Source organism: Amblyomma americanum, chromosome 3 (genome assembly GCF_052857255.1).
Source record: "Amblyomma americanum isolate KBUSLIRL-KWMA chromosome 3, ASM5285725v1, whole genome shotgun sequence".
Classification (NCBI taxonomy): Eukaryota; Metazoa; Arthropoda; class Arachnida; order Ixodida; family Ixodidae; genus Amblyomma; species Amblyomma americanum.
In genome coordinates this window covers 185,938,872-185,957,455 of record NC_135499.1, presented here as the reverse complement: position 1 = coordinate 185,957,455, position 18,584 = coordinate 185,938,872, and the positions used below count along the sequence as shown (strand labels likewise).

Here is an 18,584-nt window from a genome sequence, read left to right as displayed (position 1 = left end):
AAGAAAATTACTGCTCGATTCGAGTTTGCTTCGAACCAAAATACCACTATTCGCACATGCCTGGTCATTACCCTCTTTTTATTTTTTTCAGACCTTTTTTATGTAAGACCTTTAGCAGGTTGATAGCTGTTAGATTTGTAGCAGATGCATACACCGTGCAAATATTGCAGCGGGTAGACGACGACGACATTGAGCGAGTGAACGAGTGGACGAGGAAGAAGACGAGAACTCATCTGCTGTGTTCTGAGTGCCGCCCGTAGCTGTTCATTCGTTTTGTAAATAACTGTAAATATATTCTTTCCCGCAACACATTTGGTGGAGGTGCGGCTTTCCTCTACGCCTACCGAAGACGGAGCTCCGCAGCGGCCGCCAGCTGACTTCACTCACCATGACCCAAGACGCCTCCCAGCAAACATCACAATCGGCAATGCCATCGCTCGTTCTTTCTTCCCCTCATGACCCTGGGACATTTTCTGGCACCAACAACGTTGACGTGGACGACTGGATCAACATGTATGAACGCGTGAGTACGTACAACCGCTGGGATCCAACTCTTATGCTCGCGAATGTCATCTTCTATCTAAAAGACACCGCCCGCGTCTGGCACGAGACTCACGAAGATGATTTGACCAGCTGGGACGTCTGCAAGCAGAAACTGCGCGAGCTGTTTGGACGGCCGCTCGGCCGAACACTCGCCGCTAAGAGGGAGCTTGCGTCCAGAGCTCAAACGTCTACGGAATCCTATGTTTCCTACATTCAGGACGTGTTGGCCCTCTGCCACAAAGCTGACAATAACATACCCAAATCTGACAAAGTGGGTCACATGTTGAAGGGGATCGCCGACGACGCCTTCAACCTGCTCGTCTGCAAGAACTGCACTACAGTTGACGGCATTATTAAGGAATGTCGTCGCTTCGAGGAGGCTAAAAGCAGACGTATTAGTCAGCCGTACACACGCCTCCCCAACACGGCTGCGACTTCCTCATGTGAAGACCAGCTGCACTGGCAAACTCCTGCGCCTCCAGAAAATGTGACCCGCATCATTCGACGCGAACTCGAAGCTATGTCCCCTGCCTCCCTGCCTCTACGTGATGGCGACAACCACTTGCCCACCATCTCGATGGTACAAGCCGTCGTCCGTCAAGAGCTTGCAAACCTTGGTCTCCTGCCCGTCAGCCCTGTGCGTCCTTCATCACCACCCGACATCACTGCGATGGCTCCTGAACGACCTTCCTACTTTGCTCCACGTCGCCGTAACCCTAACGACTGGCGGACACCCGACGACAGACCCATTTGTTTCCTCTGCCACCGCATTGGCCACATCTCCCGTCACTGTCGCAATTATTGGTCTCGTCGTAGCACATACAGTCATCTAAGCTCTCACCGCAACGATGACCAGCCCCGCTACTTCACGCCCCCTCCAGCCCAGCAGAGTGCTACCGTTGACGGCCAGATTTCCCGCTCCAGCCGCTCCCCGTCCCCCCTGCGTCGGCAGTCTCGTTCGCCCCTATGCCGTCGCTCCTCTCCTGGCCCCTACGGACGCTCGCAAGCGGAAAACTAGACGCTGCAGTGTCTGGAGGTGATGCTGCAGTACAGCCCCAGTCCCAAAATCCTCGCTTAGCCCTTCGCACACACCAAAATTTGCTCGCTATTCATGTCGATGGAGTCCCTGTGAGAGCCCTGATCAACACCGGCGCGCACGTGTCCGTCATGAGTTCCACCCTACGACGACCCCTCAGAAAGGTACTGACCCCTGCACCCACAGCCATTCTCCGCGTTGCCGACGGCGGAACGCCTCCTGTGGTTGAACTATGCACAGCCCGTGTGACCATATCCGGCCGCCATACATCCGTTCTATTTTCTGTTCTGGACCAGTGCCCTCATGACGTCATTCTTGGCCTCGACTTCCTGTCTGAGCATTCAGCCCTCATCAACTGCGCCACCAGTGTTGTCCAGCTTGACCTTCCTCTTTCTGCTGAGTCGCCGTCCCCAGTTGTACCTCGTCTTTGTGCTGTCGACTTTGTCCGTCTACTGCCTCAAGCCGCAACTTACATTTCTTTCTCATCTGTTCCCCCTGTCCCTGATGGCCCCTACGTAGTCACTCCGGACCTTGACGTTGCCCTCACGCGAAGTATTGCGCTTGCGCACACTGTCTTTACAATGTCGGCAAACCATGCGTACCTTCCGGTTCTGAACTTTGGCTCGTCTATCCAACCGCTCCCGCAAGGCATCTCACTCGCCACGCTGTGCCCTGCTGCCGAATGTGTCATATCAGTGGTGGACAGCTGCTTACCTTCCACTCATCAATGCCTGTTGCCTGCGGCAACATCACCAGAGAAACCAACGGATGACTACACCGACATGATCTGTTCTGACCTACCAGTGATGCAAGCTCACGATCTTAGGTGCCTCTTATCATCTTTTCGCGACATCTTCGACTTTGATGCCCGTGTTTTGACTCGTACCTCTGTGGTGACGCATCGGATAAACACCGGTGATGCCGCTCCTCTCCACAGACGTCCGTACCGCGTGTCCAGCGCTGAACGCACCGTCATAAATCAAGAGGTCGATAAGATGCTCGCAAAACACATCATCGAGCCCTCGTCAAGCCCTTGGGCTTCTCCAGTTGTCCTGGTAAAAAAGAAGGACGGCAGCTGGCGCTTCTGTGTTGATTACCGGCACCTAAACCGCATCACAAAAAAAGACGTATATCCTCTCCCCTGGATCGATGATGCATTAGATTGCTTCCACGGCGCCAAATATTTCTCTTAATTGATCTTCGATCGGGGTACTGGCAAATTGCCGCAGATGAAAAGGACAGTGAAAAGACCGCCTTCGTGACGCCTGATGGCTTATACCACTTTAAAGTCATGCCATTCGGACTCTGTAACGCGCCGGCTACCTTTGAACGAATGTTGGACTCCCTTTTTCGCGGCTTTAAGTGGTCTACCTGCCTCTGCTACCTAGACGATGTTGTGGTTTTCTCGCCTACTTTTGCCACGCACCTCGAACGCCTCTCCAGTATTTTGACAGTGTTTCGTAACGCCGGACTCCAGCTGAACTCATCGAAATGCAAATTCGGTCGCCGCGAACTCACTATTCTCGGACACCTGGTTGATGCTTCTGGTGTACGCCCAGATCCAGTCAAAATTCAAGCCGTGAAGGAGTTTCCTCTTCCTAGGTCATCGAAAGATGTGCGCAGCTTTGTCAGCTTGTGCTCGTATTTTCGACGTTTTATCAAAGATTTCGCTGGCATCGCTCGCCCCCTCACCGACCTTCTTAAGAACGACGCCCCCTTTATCTGGGGCCCTGCTCAAGAAAACTCATTTTCCTCCCTCGTTCATTTGGTAACCTCTCCGCCCATCTTAGCCCATTTTGACCCATCGTCTCCCACAGAGATTTGCACCGACGCCTCCGGATATGGGATCGGTGCCGTGCTAGCCCAACGTCAACAGGGCCAAGATCGCGTCGTCGCTTATGCCAGCCGCCTACTTTCCGCCGCAGAGCAAAATTACTCCACTACTGAGCGCGAGTGTCTCGCCCTTGTCTGGGCTGTCACTAAATTTTGCCCGTACCTGTTCGGCCGCTCATTCACTGTCGTCACTGATCACCACGCTCTCTGTTGGCTGTCTTCACTAAAAGATCCCACCGGTCGCCTTGGTCACTGGGCTTTGCGCCTTCAAGAGTATTCATACTCTGTCGTGTACAAGTCCGGTCGTCACCACCAGGATGCTGACTGTTTATCCTGATACCCTGTGGAGCCACCTGACCTCGAAGACGTTGAGACCCTACCCTGCCTCTTAGCTATCACTGCTCTCACCGATATCGCCAACGAACAGCGCAACGACTCACCTTTACAAACCGATCTCCGTCTCTGCAACTTTATGTACTCCAGAATGGCATTTTGTATTGCCGCAACCTACGCTCCGACGGTCCTCCGCTGCTCCTCGTCATACCCCAACATCTACGTTCTTCTGTCCTTGAGGAATTGCACGATCTGCCGACAGCCGGCCACCTTGGCGTGTCCCGCACGTACGCTCGAGTGCGGCACCGCTTCTTTTGGCCTGGTCTGTATCGTTCCGTCAAGCGTTACGTTGCCACTTGCGACCTGTGTCAACGCCGGAAAAGGCCCTCCACTTTGCCTGCCAGTCTTCTACAACCCATCGACGTACCTCCGGAATCTTTTCACCGTGTTGGCCTCGACTTTCTTGGCCCTTTTCCCACGTCCCTCTCCGGTAACAAGTGGATCGCTGTCGCAACTGATTATACGACTCGGTACACCATCACGCGTGCTTTGCCCACCAGCTGCGCTACCGATGTCGCCGATTTTCTTCTCCAAGACGTAATTCTTCACCATGGCGCCCCTCGTCAACTGCTCACCGACCGTGGTCGTTATTTTCTGTCCAGAGTGATTGATGACATTCTTCGTTCGTGTGCCACGCAGCACCAGCTCGCGACAGCTTACCATCCACAAACCAACGGGCTTACGGAACGGTTCAACCGCACGCTCACCGATATGTTAGCAATGTACGTCTCACCGGACCACCGCGATTGGGACGCAGCCTTGCCTTATGTGACATTTGCGTACAACTCTTCACGGCATGACACAACAGGCTATTCCCCTTTCTACCTTTTGTTTGGTAGGCACCCCCTATTGCCTTTGGACACACTCATGCCGCCTTCTTCAGTCCCCACCACTGCTTACGCTCAGGACGCCATCGCCCAGGCCACGCTGGCTCGCCAAATAGCCCGTAGTCGGCTCCGTGCCTCTCAAGCTTCCCAGAAGTCCGCCTACGACCGCCGGCACCGGGCCGTCGAATATCACCCCGGATCACTCGTCCTTCTCTGGACGCCGTCGCGCAGCGTCGCAGCGAAGCTCCTTTCTCACTGCCGTGGTCCTTACCGTGTGGTGCGCCTAGTCACCGACGTGAACTATGAAATTGCTCCCCTTGCGTCCTCGCCATCGTCATCTGGCCCCTCTACCGACGTCGTCCATGTATGCCGCCTCAAACCTTATCACAACGCTCCTACACCACCACTCTAACGCCGAGACGGCGTTTCATCAGCCGAGGGTCCTGCAGCGGGTAGACGACGACGACATTGAGCGAGTGAACGAGTGGACGAGGAATAAGACGAGAACTCATCTCTGGCTGTGTTCTGAGTGCCGCCCGTAGCTGTTCATTCGCTTTGTAAATAACTGTAAATATATTCTTTCCCGCAACAATATGTAATCTCTCGCCGTATGCAGATACTTCACAGTTGGGCGGGAGAACTCTGTAATTATCGCTTGTTTAGCGTGAAATGCATGAAACGCTGACACCGGCATTGTCGGCATGCCGCGGGTGACCTTGGCGCGAGAACAGAAAACACGGAGGTGAACCGATACAAACTTTGGCAAGCTTTCGGTCTGCCTGGTGCTACGTGCTGCGCTGCCGCCGGAGCAGCGCATGCATCAACAGAATCTTCATGATCCCATGGTGAGCAAAGCTATTGTGCGGCGCGAAGAAGCCCGAGTTTTGCTGTGCAGCCAGAGAGGTGCAAGCGCAGTCCTGATGGCACTTGATAAGCTAGGCGACAGCGCCGCATGAGTTGCAGTCATTACGTAATTCACGCATACCCTAGAACACAGGTCACATGACTCCATCTATCAGCACAGTCAGTAACCAGCTCTAATTTGTTGTTCTTCTAATAAAAACCTAACCAAAGAGCAGGAGGTACTGTGGAGACAACTCCAAACTAAAACTCTCCCTAACCCCACCGTCCTAAGCCATGTGTACCTGGATGGATTTAAACCGGAGCGCAGCAAATGCGGTGGCAAAGCCATCATAGACCACGTCTTCTGGGACTGTCCGACAGATCCCCCACCAATGTCACCTCAGAGGCTCGCACACCCAGGCCCGTCGTGGACCTTGGTGCTCAACTCTGACCTGGAAACACAACTAGAGGTCGTGACAAGAGGTCGGCGCCAGTCTCCATTGATGGCCACCTAGCAAATGAACTAATGACTTGTTACTCATGCCGATAATAAGAGTCTTCCAATCCAATCCAAAATCTTCGTGGTGTTCGGCGGAGGCGGTGGTGCTGGCATCCAGCTAGAGCCACTAGAAGCACCCATCCATGCATTCATATTTGGAAGGTATATGGCAGCCGCTGACTGGTGTATCGAGTGCAACAACCACTTCTGTGATGACCAGTTTATGTGCCCTCGCAAAGTCATTATTTTAGGTGATAATTTAAAACCCTGCATAACTGGCACAGTTCAAACTGATGATATCATGAACTAACACTTACAAGAAACAGGAAACGAGAATTTTAAGCAGCAACTGATGCACTTATGCAGGCTGTAGAGGACAGCCTAGAGTTGTTAGGATGGTGGCGCTCTATGCAATTTACCTGCTATGGCTCGTTTCACCTGTTCAGGCAACACTGGGCTGTGGTAGCCATATGACTTCCAAGCTCGGCGGCACAGGGAAAATGAATGCGATGCTCTAAAAATTGTTCCAGTAGCTCCACGTTCAGCCGCAGCGGATGTCCCAGCATTTATGTTGCACATGTCGGCACCATGCTTATCCTCTCCTTCAGCATGTGGCGAGCACTGGTCGCGCGGGTTGCCATACATAAAAAGTTGCAAAGAAAGCCTGGTGCACTGTCGCTTGTGAAGAAAAGCTAAAGCAAAGAAAAATGGCTGATGAGGGACACTCTCTAGAGCGCTTTTGCGGCTGTCAGCACAGTCGCCGACGAATTTTTTGGACTCGGCGGGACCCGGAAAATGGTCCGAGTAATTGAACAGTCCAAAAAACCAGTGAGCCTTAAAAAATAATCTTTCTGCGAGAAACCGGCTTTAAAAATCGCGAACTTCACTGCTCCCCACGTTCCGCTTGCGAGCGATAATGTTAGACTTTATCTGAGCCACAGTTGTGCGTACATCATGTCCACAGCACCTCGCACCAGGATAGAGTCGCTCCACGTCATGATATCAGACAGTGCGACGCGCCTGCAGGTCATGCTGCGAACGAATGCACGTGCCACGTGAAGCAAGAACAGCCAGTTTTCATGGGCAACGATGCTCGTGAAGACCGCAAGAGGCAGCCCATGGGAAGACGCAAGCGGAAGCAGAATGAGCGCCCCCCATTTCACATCCCCCGCAACACGGGTTGCACTGTCCAAGCCGCACTGGATGCTGCAGCAACGTGATCACACGCGCTCTGTAGGACATCTTGATGGCAACGAAGAGCATGCTAGTATCTCAGGTGGCAGCCATGGAAAACAAATAGCAAAGCCTATCCAAACCGGTTCACCCGATTTCTACGTTTAAATCCAAGGTGGCACCTTTCACGACGGCGGAGCACCAGTTGGTTGCAACAGCGATGCCCGCTCGCATCTATATTAGCCCGAAAAAACAGATTTTCGGTTGAAAAACAATCACCGCAATACTTAGTCCGAAAAATCAACTATTAGACTCCGTAGAGTCTGAAATATCAGTCGTGAAAATGTACCCTTTTGTATGAGGCGCGTGACAGTTCCTCAGCGAAGTCTGATATATTGCGCAAGTCCGAATTATTGCAGTCTGAAAAATCAGTCTGCTACTGTATCTATGAGCCGTCCAAGATTACATTACGCCTTTCCTGCAGTGCATTTCATGCTTACACCTTCTCTCAACGACGAGACAGTCTGAATTTTTTTCACTTGTTCTGTCGTCTATGTGTATGATAATAAAGCAAAGTTATTTATATTTATGTGGATAATTCAGCTAATGTGTGGATCAAATTATGTCTAGTGGTTGAATGGAAGTGTTGCTTTTTAAACTAAGGTACACCAAACCTCACTGCTATTCTAGATTTAACATTCATAATCTCGATTTTTTTTTTTTTTCAACGTCTTCAACCAGATCACAACAGACTTGCACCACGGTTGCACCTCCACCCATACTGGAACGTCTGCTTCAGCTCCTTTAGCGGCTGGCATTTGTGCACTCGCACTCGAAGCCAAGTAAGTTGCCAGCGTGCCTTTTCCATACCAGCATTCGTATGTTGCACACGTGCTGAGTTGTATGCCCATGTATTTAGGCTTTACTCCTCCTAGTCCTCTGCTTACTATGCTGCTCAGACATATGTTTGTGTCCCATCACTTACTCTGCAGTAACCGGCTAACATGGAGGGACATGCAACACATAGTAGTCCGCACTGCTAAGCCCGCAAACCTGCACACAAGTGACTGGCAGAAAAACGGAGTTGGACGCAATGGTGAGTAGTAAATAGCATCCCAAGTGTTCAGACAGCATGATAATATTTGGTCTTTTCTTGCCTTGGTCTTGATTGCACATTTTGCCAACCCAGCTGCAGCTTGCCCACAACATGTCCCTGCTCAGCTGTAGCATAGTGCACTGGATAGGCACTTGACATTGATGTGTACCAACTCTGACAGCTTGAACTCAGCCAGGATGTGCAGCAGAAAAAAAAATTGTATCATATGACAAGAAGCTAAGTGCAATGAACGGTAACATCAAAAGACAGGGTGCTACAAAGCAATGGAAGACATTAGTAGTTTGCATTTCATCTTCTTGTAGTGCTGTGTCCCCACTGACTACATTCCATCACTTCTACTCATGACATATAGTATGTGTGAGGCCCCTAGTTTTCCATGATTCTGCACAAAATCACAGCTATTAGCTTATTGCACGTAATGGTGTGTTAGCAGCCAGATTCTGTTTCTTTTTATGGTATTGCACTTGTGGACCTGAGTAGGAATGATAGCTAGACTGATGGGAATCTGATGTAATTGCATTGTGTGAATGCTATTGAAAGGTAGGATCGGACAATGAACACAGTTCTCCTGATGCCTTGATATGCTTGCTCCCCCATCTGCTCAAGCAAGCTAGTGCATCAGGCACTTATGACTCTGGCAGCCATGCGCTTTTCCAAGAAGAGTCGGGATACTGGCATCTGTCGAAAGCAATGCTGCCACATTTGCACATAAGTAACGAGAGTGTTTCTTTAAATCACCTTCTTCAGATATCACGTCACGTTATATCTTGAACCAAACTGTGACTATAGCTAGAATTTTTTTTTTGCCCTTATTTGAGATACCCGCAGTGAGCTCATCTGCACTTTGGTTTCCAGTGAAAGTCCTTTTCTGAATTTTGTGCTGCCTTTAACAGTGATCATTGTGAGTTGTGTAGTTGTGGCAACAGACAGAACACCTAAATTAGTATTTAAAACCTATCAGTGACCAAGAAAAACCTAGCAGGTGGATTTTTTTCATCTTTGGCACATAATACCGATTTATAATAAAAAATTCATTCTGTGAATTTCACAAGATGTTTATTTGTTCAAGGGTTACATAGGTGTAGTTTTTATAGTACACTGGGTCCTAAGCATATCACATGTGGCAAGCTCTACCCACCCTTACTTGCTGGCATGAAACTTGTTGAAACACCCATGCTTTAGGCAGAACGTTCGATTGCACTTCTCGGAGGCCCACATGGAACTCTTGTGGCAATACTGGCACTGGTTCTCTAGTTTGTGCGGAAAGTGTCCTTCTTTGTCGGAAATGGCTGGTTGCTTACTGCCAATGCACAGGAAATGGCGAGTTACACTTAGTACGAAAGCATGAAGGTCAATACGCTCCTTCGAAGCGATTTAGTGAATTTTCTAGGAGTTCACCATTGCATTGTTAAGCATCTGTGTGAACAATGGCCACCACCGCTTCTTGACCCTGGTGCTGATCCTGTAGTTGTTGAAAGCTTGATCTGAAAGGTCAACGTCTCCCATGCCACTATTGTAGCTGGAAAACAACTTTGGTTAGGAACATCTACTTTTTCGTGCGCTCTAGGCAACCACTGTTTCACAAAACATGTTGATTCAGTGCTGTCATAGTTGCTTGCCATTGCAGCTACACTGCTGTCCTTTCATTTTACCAAAAGTATCTCTCCTTCACTGTCAGAACAAGAACAAAATTCTCCTTGTTCTTTCCTTCCCATTTCTTTTCATCAACTGTCCTGAACTTTCTGCACAGATAAATGCCATAGTAATTTAAAGGTGTCAGCAGACCCTCTGGCAACAAAACTCTGAAGCACTTAAAAAAGTATATTCAGTCTGCGCTTTCAAATCTTTTCAAGTATGACTGTGCTTTTAAAAGTATGCTGGTCCCTAATGGGTTAAGCACTATTTTAACTATAGGGTTAGGCGTCAGATCTCACTGTCTATATTTTAACAGATGCCAGTCTGACATGTTGCATCTCGAGCGTTTGGTATGTGGAACTTGCTGATTTAGGTGCTCTGTTTTTTGTGTGGCACGCACTACTGTCGCTGTCACCTGCCTAGGAGCTTGTTCTTGTAAACCAGCGCAACGGCTCAAAGCCAAACAAGGAAGGGATAAAAAGCAGTGCTGGACTAACAACAAAATGGTTTTATTCAGGACACCAGTAGTATTTAAGTGCACGCTGGTATTGCAGAAAAACAGAAAAATACAGAGAAAACATCAAGTTCCACTGGCTAATCATTCTGAGCGTGCGAAAGCTTTGCCCACGCACGTAATCTAGGACATCAAGTATTTGTGCTCTTTCTTCGAGATAGCAACAGAAGCGGTGCTTATGCATTCTGCACCTAGCCTCATAGTCTCTGATGCCTCAATAATCTCTTTGGTGAGCTGGTCTTTGCTTTTTGCTAGAATTTTGCTCTTCTCGAACATTCGTCGGCATGAACAGTCACGGCAATGAATCTCGATATGGCGGATGGCATTCTTCACATTATTGTTGTGCTCCTTAAGTCTTTCATTTAAACAATTACCAGTTTGGCCGACGTACGATCAACCACAGGGCAAAGAAATTGAATACACCAAGTTTTCTCAGCACCTGAAGATGAAATCTCGGCCACTAACCTGAACCGCATGCCAACGCAGGGGAGCGCTGCCAGCAGACCCTGCCACTGTGTTCATAATCGGCCGCGAGAGGGATTTCAGTGGCGCCCCTACAGGCAGCGCTCATGGCGTATAGTGATTTTTCGAGAGAAATTTGTCACATTCTAGCCAACAGCCCAGTAAAACGTTGAAGCTGTTTTGCCTTGAAGTTGCAGACTGAACTTGATTCGTGGCACCGATATTAGGCAGTCCTGCTTCATTCTGTTATGCATCTGTTTTTTGTACAGTTAGCACTGGAGAACACAAGCTCGGCATGGGCTTTAGAAATTGAGAAATTAAGACTGACAAAATTGTCAGCGTCCTTGCAATGTTCCCACTTTGAGTTATTGATCAATTTGCTCTCGCCCTACCATAAGCTTGCCATCCCGGTTAGCTCAGTTGGTAGATACGATTACTCCGGTGAAGCGGTGGTCCCAGGTTCGAACCCGGGCCAGGACGAATTTTTCTTTAACTGCGGAGTTTCTAATAAAGCTGTATAGCTTTCCTCTGTAGCCATATGGCTGCGCTTTGGTGGATGCCAATGAGTAATTACTCCATTATTATATAATCAGTACGAAATAACTATTTTCCAGTCTTTATTAAAGGCTGAAAATAATATCACACCCCTTAACATAAGGTGTAAGCTGCTCCTCCTATCTTTCCTTCACCAACTACTTCATGGCAAACTAGGCACTTCTCCTGCCCCCTTTGTACAGTTTTCAAAAACACGTAGAACTCGTCATCACCACAATCAGCTCAATGCCATGTTTCATAAAGACTAGCACTTTTAAGCTTTCTTTTTTTTCCGAGGACGGTTACCGACTCGAATGCCCTGCCTTGAGAGTAAGAGTGTGCTATCCACTGGTGACTTTTCGAAGGTACTTCGTGATTATATACTCTATAGGCATATTCTTCAATTTTATTTGTCGTGCATGCTTTTTGCCCCTGACTTTGATTGCTCTTGCAGTGCATGTTATATCTTTGTGCCCTCCCTGAATGGACCTAAGCAAAAGGCCTGCAGTATTTTGTAGGTAAATAAAAGTAGACCATTTTATCAAGGGCGCCACCATCTAGGGAAGGCGGCACCACGTAATGTCGTGACTGACAACTGCCATGCTGGTATGCATAGACACATTCGTGGAACAGGGCGCAGGTGGCACAGGTCGGCATTTTGGAGATGCGGTCTGAAAGTTCCTTACTGAAAGAAAAAAACGGGGACCAAGAAGAAACACGTACACACACACTGCGCTGTGTGTGTGTACGTGTTTCTTCTTGGTCCCCGTTTCTTTCACGCAGTTCAATCATGAACGAAATCCACCAACTAGCCCAACTCAAAACCCTTCTTGAAAGAAAAAGCTTTTCAAGCAGCAGTGAAGCCATTTGGTCAAGAAATGATCAGAATTTCGGCGGGTGACAGGCCCAGATATGTTTCCGCTGTCATCTCAGTCACTGTCACAAGGAAGCAAAATCCGTCTACAGGTTGTGTGTAACCCGTATATGTAGTGCAAATTGGCAGCAGCATCCCGCTGGCCACAACTGGTCAAGCAAGTGGTGTAAAGCACGTGTCAGTCTGCTGTTTATGGTAGTTGACCAAGTTCTACAGATAGACTAATTTAACAACATTTGGAAGGTAACAGATTTTTTTATTTCTTTACAACTGTTCTCCTTACAATTATCACCCAAGTGAAAGTTGCCTGTATGAACGATTATTTTCTAGCACATTTGATGTAGCTAATTCACAAATTTTTAGGTGTTCACAAGGATCTTTGACCCCACCTTGAGTAGAAGAAAATACCTTGCCATGGCACTTTTTGGTCACAGATGCCCTTGCACCATAAAAATCAATCATCATCAGGTGTTGTTCACATAGCAACTTTCACACATGCTATAGGCAGTGAAAGGTTACAGGGTGCATGTTCTTGGGAGAACTATTATTGCAGGGCTGCCTCGCCACCAATTATGTTGACAATTAAGTATTCTTGCTAGCAGCTGGAGCATGCATGTTCTGCCATACTTCCGTAGTTTTCAGGTGACTGCACCAAAATTTTTCTCCGCAAAAAGGCATCCTGTGAATTTTCGCTGCTGATAGTATACTTGCCGCTCAGAACCCAACATAAGCATGGGTTTTCTTGACCATCCGTCCTCCAAGAAACCAAATGTTTGGTTAGCACATACGAGACGGGGCCACTCGGATGGAATGTTTTCGATTGCAGTCCAAATATGCAGCTCGTCTTTGTCCGATGGAAAGCATTGCAGCTGAAACAGCTTGCACCCTGAGGCTCTTAATGCAGTTCACGCGGTCATGTAGCTTATTTCTCCCACATTCGATAGTTGTTACTGCAAGCTAGAACAACACAATGGTAGCTGGACTGTCTCGATTTATGTTTATATCAAACACAAGACTCTTTGCAGCTATTTTGCCGTGCAAAAGGCTGCGAAGTACTTATTTATCCTCATACCATACCATGCCTTGGCACCCCCGCTTCCTGCGCATAATAGAGAGGCGGAGTGGTGCCAAATGCGCAGAGTTAGAGGCTGTTTGCTTCCGCGCTGTGAAAACGGTCTGTGATTACAGAAACTCCAACCATTATCGCATTGTTACTTTCTTCATCTCCGACGCAATTTCGGTTGCCAGAATGGCATCAGTGGAGCTTAGGCATGGCTGATCTTTTCTGGCTTTATCCCTTCAGTGAGCCACTCGTTTGGATATGGCCTGATGGACGCAGATGCGATGGTAGCTTTGGCCAAAAGGTGGACCACCGTGCCACAGCAGAAAACTTGCATGGTCCGAGCCCAGCCCATGGACAAGTGAGCCCAGTTCACTGTTTGTTTGCTTTTCAAGCAGGCTGAGGAAACTGAGCAGGCAATGTCTGACATGCCTTCTTTCCCTTTGTTCTTTTCTACTTGCAGAGTCATAGAATCCAAGAGTCACGTAGAGCTAAAACTGAATGTGAACTGTGAAAACGTCCGCTTTCTGGAGCATGTTCAAGCGAAGGTCACATTGTCTGCACAACGGAGGGGTGACCTTCATATTTACCTCACCTCACCTGCAGGAACAAGGTAAGGGAATGCACCGATGCTTGAGGAGCAGCGAGACTGCTTGTGTTTCAACGAATATCGTGAATTCAAAATAATTATTTCAACATTGTACAAAGCTTGGCGAGAAAACATTGGGTGGCGAGAAAACATTGGGTGGTCGCCCGTATGTTGTGACAGATGGCAATCATATGGTATCTCAGTATGAATCAAACTTATGATGTCTAGCAATGTAATGCCTGCTAGCATGTGTCATACCTCCATCTAGTCTTGTAGTAGTGCTGTAAAAAAGGTGAGCAGTAAAAGAGGCATGTGCCCAAGTTCATGATTACCCCATGGAGAGTTAAGGTGCATTCTAGTCCCAGCTGCATACAAAGAGGTTACAACATAAAGGCTCTGTAGTCACCTGCTTGCTGATTGTTGTATAGGACTAGGTGCGGTGTGTGTGCTTGTCACATTAACCTTACGAGCAAATATTGCTGCTTGGCGCTTGCTTTCTGGTGCCACTATCAGCAAAAAAGAGAGTGCAAAACACTTTGTTTTCATCCGGGTAAACAAACATGCCTTACTGGTTTCACCACGGAAGCTGCTTCACTTCGCTTATGGTCTGTGTGGTAGTGTTTGCTTGTGCTTATGCTCTGTCTTCTGCCATTGCAGGTCGACCCTCTTAGCCCAGAGGCCTCTTGACAATTCCCGGTCAGGATTCCAAGCCTGGCCTTTCATGAGTGTCCATACATGGGGCGAGAGCCCTAATGGGCGCTGGAAACTCGAAGTGCACAACGATGGACGCTACTTTGGTTGGTGGTCAAAAAACTGGCATTTCTTCTTGGGTAGTGCAGTGCTGTGGGGGAGAAGAATACCGTGTAAATGCATGTAAAGGCTGCCCTTTTTTTCCAGATTCGAGGGCCAATTTTCGAAGTGCGGCCCATACACACAATGTGCAAAAAAAAATTAAGTAAAAACGCACCAATCGGGGAATTGATGGCATTTATTCCACATTCAGTCGTCACTCTGGTGCATGTTCATCCCACAAGAAATCTTGCAGCATGTCCACTGTCATCGCGTAGCCGTTGTTCCGCACTTTCATCGCTTTTCAGAACAGCTGTTCTTCCAATTCGGGAAACTTGCACGACTCCCCTTGGAAAATGGATTTTTGCATCTTGTTTTCATCAATGCATCCTTTTGGTTGCACCGTCAGACACACGTCTCGTCCACGTCGAATTTTCTGCCCGCCGCATGCTTGCCATGTTCAAGAGCAAACTCCCATCCATGTAGCTGTTCAGGTGCTTGCCCATCGTGCTAAAATTGCAATGCTCGGCGGCAGCTCACGAAAGCCAGTATAGTGAATACCACGCTACTACAGCTCCCATGCAGCCGCGCCTTTGACAGCCCCATGGAGGAAGGAAAACTCGGGAAAGGCCCTCGTTATCCAAGCTGCATTCACACCACAAAGTGAGGCCGGAAGTCACTTGCTTTCACAAGGACTACTGGGAGTATTTTTCCAACTGCGCAGCCAATAGTAACGCTGGGCACAGCGGCGGCATCTGCTGCGTATGCGCAAGCGCGCTGAGACAGCGGCCAAGTAATGGGGACACAGGGAAGAGCCAGCTTCAAAAAATGTGATGTAACCGCTTCTCCTGAGTCCTTTCCATCCTCCATGGACAGCCGCAAAAAGCTGGAGCTTGTGACACTGATGCTGATATGGATAGCGGGAGCTCATGGCAGAGAAAAAGTTGATGATGACCTGTGGCCTTGGGCGTCATCCATGGGCGGCGCCTGGAAGCTCCTGTGCACATGCATTTCGAAGACTTTTCCCACATAGTTCTTGGAAAGTTTGATCGCTACCCTTACACAGATATTTTTTGTATATATGTTTGCTTCAGAAAAACAGGGTGCGGCGCGTACACGGGTGCAGCCCTTACACGCGTTTATGTGGTAGATAGCGGCACTCGGATGTTCTGCATGGTAACATCTGTGGCTTATTCGCAACTTTCGCATATGGTGCCACCACCATGCGGCCTCCTCTAGCACCGCCCTTGAGATGATAACAGCGAACATCGCCCATCTTGATGCGGTGCCTCCCGCCCGACTTCTATGCATTTAGTTCAGCCAGGCACTTTAGTTTGTAACTTCGGTTTGGGTTGCGTTTTTCAAGCAGACTTAGCAAAAGGTTAATATCCATGCTTGCATGTTAAACACACAATAAGGGTAGAAAACATAGAAGCAGTTGCATATGTTTTTTCTAGCACGTTTTCAAACTGTGTGGTGAAAGGCGAGGTAAACCTACACATTTTCTCTCTAGGTTCTAAGCTCAAGAAGGAGGAGATAATCAAGTTCTAATCATCGTGAAAAGATAAAGCAGCATAATGAAACGAATACGATGAAGAAACAAACAGATGACCACACTAGCGCTGTAGCTGTTCTGTTGTTTCTATGTTCCTTCATCGTTCTCATTTTTTCACGCTGCTTTAAATATTCTGCATAATCAAAGTTAGCAAGATTCGACTGTGATTAAGACTATGATATTTTACAGTACGCATTTCTGTCATGTGAAGTTATCTTGACTGGTGTAAATTATTATTTTTATGAACCACCCTTGAGAGAAACATATTTGAGCAGCAGCTGTTTCAAGGTACTGGCACTTTTTGGGAAACTAAACACAGCTGTTTCCTGCATCAATGTGCGCAGTGCATGCAATTAGTAGCGGCAGAATGCATGCTGAATTCAGAGCATTTACTGAACTTCACGGAGACTTGGAGCTACATCTGCAGCCAGTACCAGCATCTATAACCATTTGTGCGCCGAAAAATTAGTTGCTAGATGAGACCATGCTGTATGTGAGCTTGGCATACTTGTACTACGTCCTGAATGCACATTGCGACATCTTTAAATGTTGGAGGGAGTATGCGAGTTGAAAATTTTCTCGGTATGCTTGTCTGCTATCTGCACATGTGTCGAGTGTCGCCTCACCCCCCCCCCCCCCACTTTGTGGTGTGATTAGAGCCTCCTGGGTATGTGTCACACCTGGTGTTCCGTGCCATCAGCAGCCGAATGTTTTGCATACCAGACCAGCCATGCCTGTGCCATGTGGCTTCTATCGCACCCATGATGCCTGCTCACAGGGGCTGCTTCACAATATGCTGCCTCACAGTACCGTGGATATCTTCGCTCCAGACCACACAACAGAGCCTACACTGATAGTTTCTGTGCCGAAGGCAGCACACTCGCACAAATATTTTAATGCAGTTTGTGCATGTGTAGCCCAGCTGCCAAACACAGCACAGGCTAGCCGTATCATCTCATGGGCAGCCATACTGAATTACCAGTGGCACCCCCTGTAGCCCGTGACAGCTGCGAATGCTTAGCCTACAGTGGCTCACACTCTGCTGGCCTTTGAGAAGAAGTGAATTGTTTCAAGCGGTATTCATTTAAAGTTAGCTGGCCAGGTATTTTTCATGTATCTGTGATGAATCATCACAGGGAAGCTCAATAAGGTGCCCATGCTGGTGACCCATGAACGTTGATATTTTGCTCAAACGTGAATGACTTGGAAGCTATAGTGCGTGGATTGCTTCATGTTCAAAATTTGCATTTGGCAACAGTCGAAGAATATGACTGTGGAAGATGCTGGCTAGTGCATGGCTGGTAATGAGACTACAAATGAGTACATGCTTAAATGGACTACGGGATTTGATTGGAAGAAAAATATTTTACTGAAGTAACTAGGGAGGGCTCCTTAGCTATAAAGGGCTTTTGATAGGAAATTACATGGACTATCCAGATGGAATGGTACGTTTCAAGAGAAATGGAAATTAAATCGCAGACAAAATTACATGGTTCATGTTTTGGCTTTCCGACTGCTTCCTTACCTTGTGTAATGAAAATAGGTTTGCTGCTTTTACGCACATCAAACATCAAACATTAATTAATATTAACTCAGTAACGCGTCAAGACAGTTTGAGCACTGCTATGTGATCCACATTCTGTTCACAACTTTCCTGATGTGTTGAGTGCAGTGATTAAAGGACTATAGACACCAAATTTTTGCTTGCATGTTTTCTTCTTTCAAACACTACGTTAGATGCTGGTATACGCAGAACACCCTGTCGTTTTCGCCTGCGACCGCTAAATATTCTTCTTGACACAGTTTCGGTTTCGGTCTCATCAACCGAAAGCTGGTTATGACGTGTAGTTGATGTTTAGGTCACGTGATGCACGAAAAATATAAACGCTCAATATAAACGCTGATACTTTGTTTTAACTTACTGCAGCACTTAAACCAGCCGGCTTCAATAGCTAGAATTACAGCAAACTGCGTATCAGCAGTAATATTGCGTTTTTTTTTGCCTCACATGACCTAAACATCAATACACGTCACAGTCATCGTTTGGTTGATGAAACTGAAACAGCATGAGAGAAGAAATTCAATTATATATTATTTAGCGGTTGTAGGCGAAAACTACGTGGTCATCCACGTATTCTAATGTGGAACGCATCATTTGAAAGAAGAAAACATGCAATAAATTTGGGTGTCTATAATCCTCCAAGGAGAAAGGCTGGGGTGCTTTTTATGTTTTTTTCTTTTCTAGCTTCACTGTTGAAAGTAATGAGTAACTGCAGTATGCAAGGTTATCCAGTGGCCCTTTCCTCTC

The 18,584-nt window shown here is 47.8% G+C and overlaps 1 protein-coding gene across 5 annotated transcripts in view; it reads left to right on the top strand.

Moving 5' to 3' along the window:
- LOC144125632 (furin-like protease 1, isoforms 1/1-X/2) overlaps window positions 1–18,584 on the top strand; it is a 233,405-nt gene that overhangs the window by 197,391 nt on the left and 17,430 nt on the right. For all 5 annotated transcript variants that reach the window (XM_077659199.1, XM_077659198.1, XM_077659201.1 and 2 more), the window contains exons 8-12: window positions 7,889–7,989; window positions 8,140–8,243; window positions 13,587–13,704; window positions 13,807–13,956; window positions 14,590–14,729. In XM_077659199.1, coding sequence (XP_077515325.1) covers window positions 7,889–7,989; window positions 8,140–8,243; window positions 13,587–13,704; window positions 13,807–13,956; window positions 14,590–14,729 — 613 coding nt within the window. The remainder of the gene's footprint in view (window positions 1–7,888; window positions 7,990–8,139; window positions 8,244–13,586; window positions 13,705–13,806; window positions 13,957–14,589; window positions 14,730–18,584) is intronic.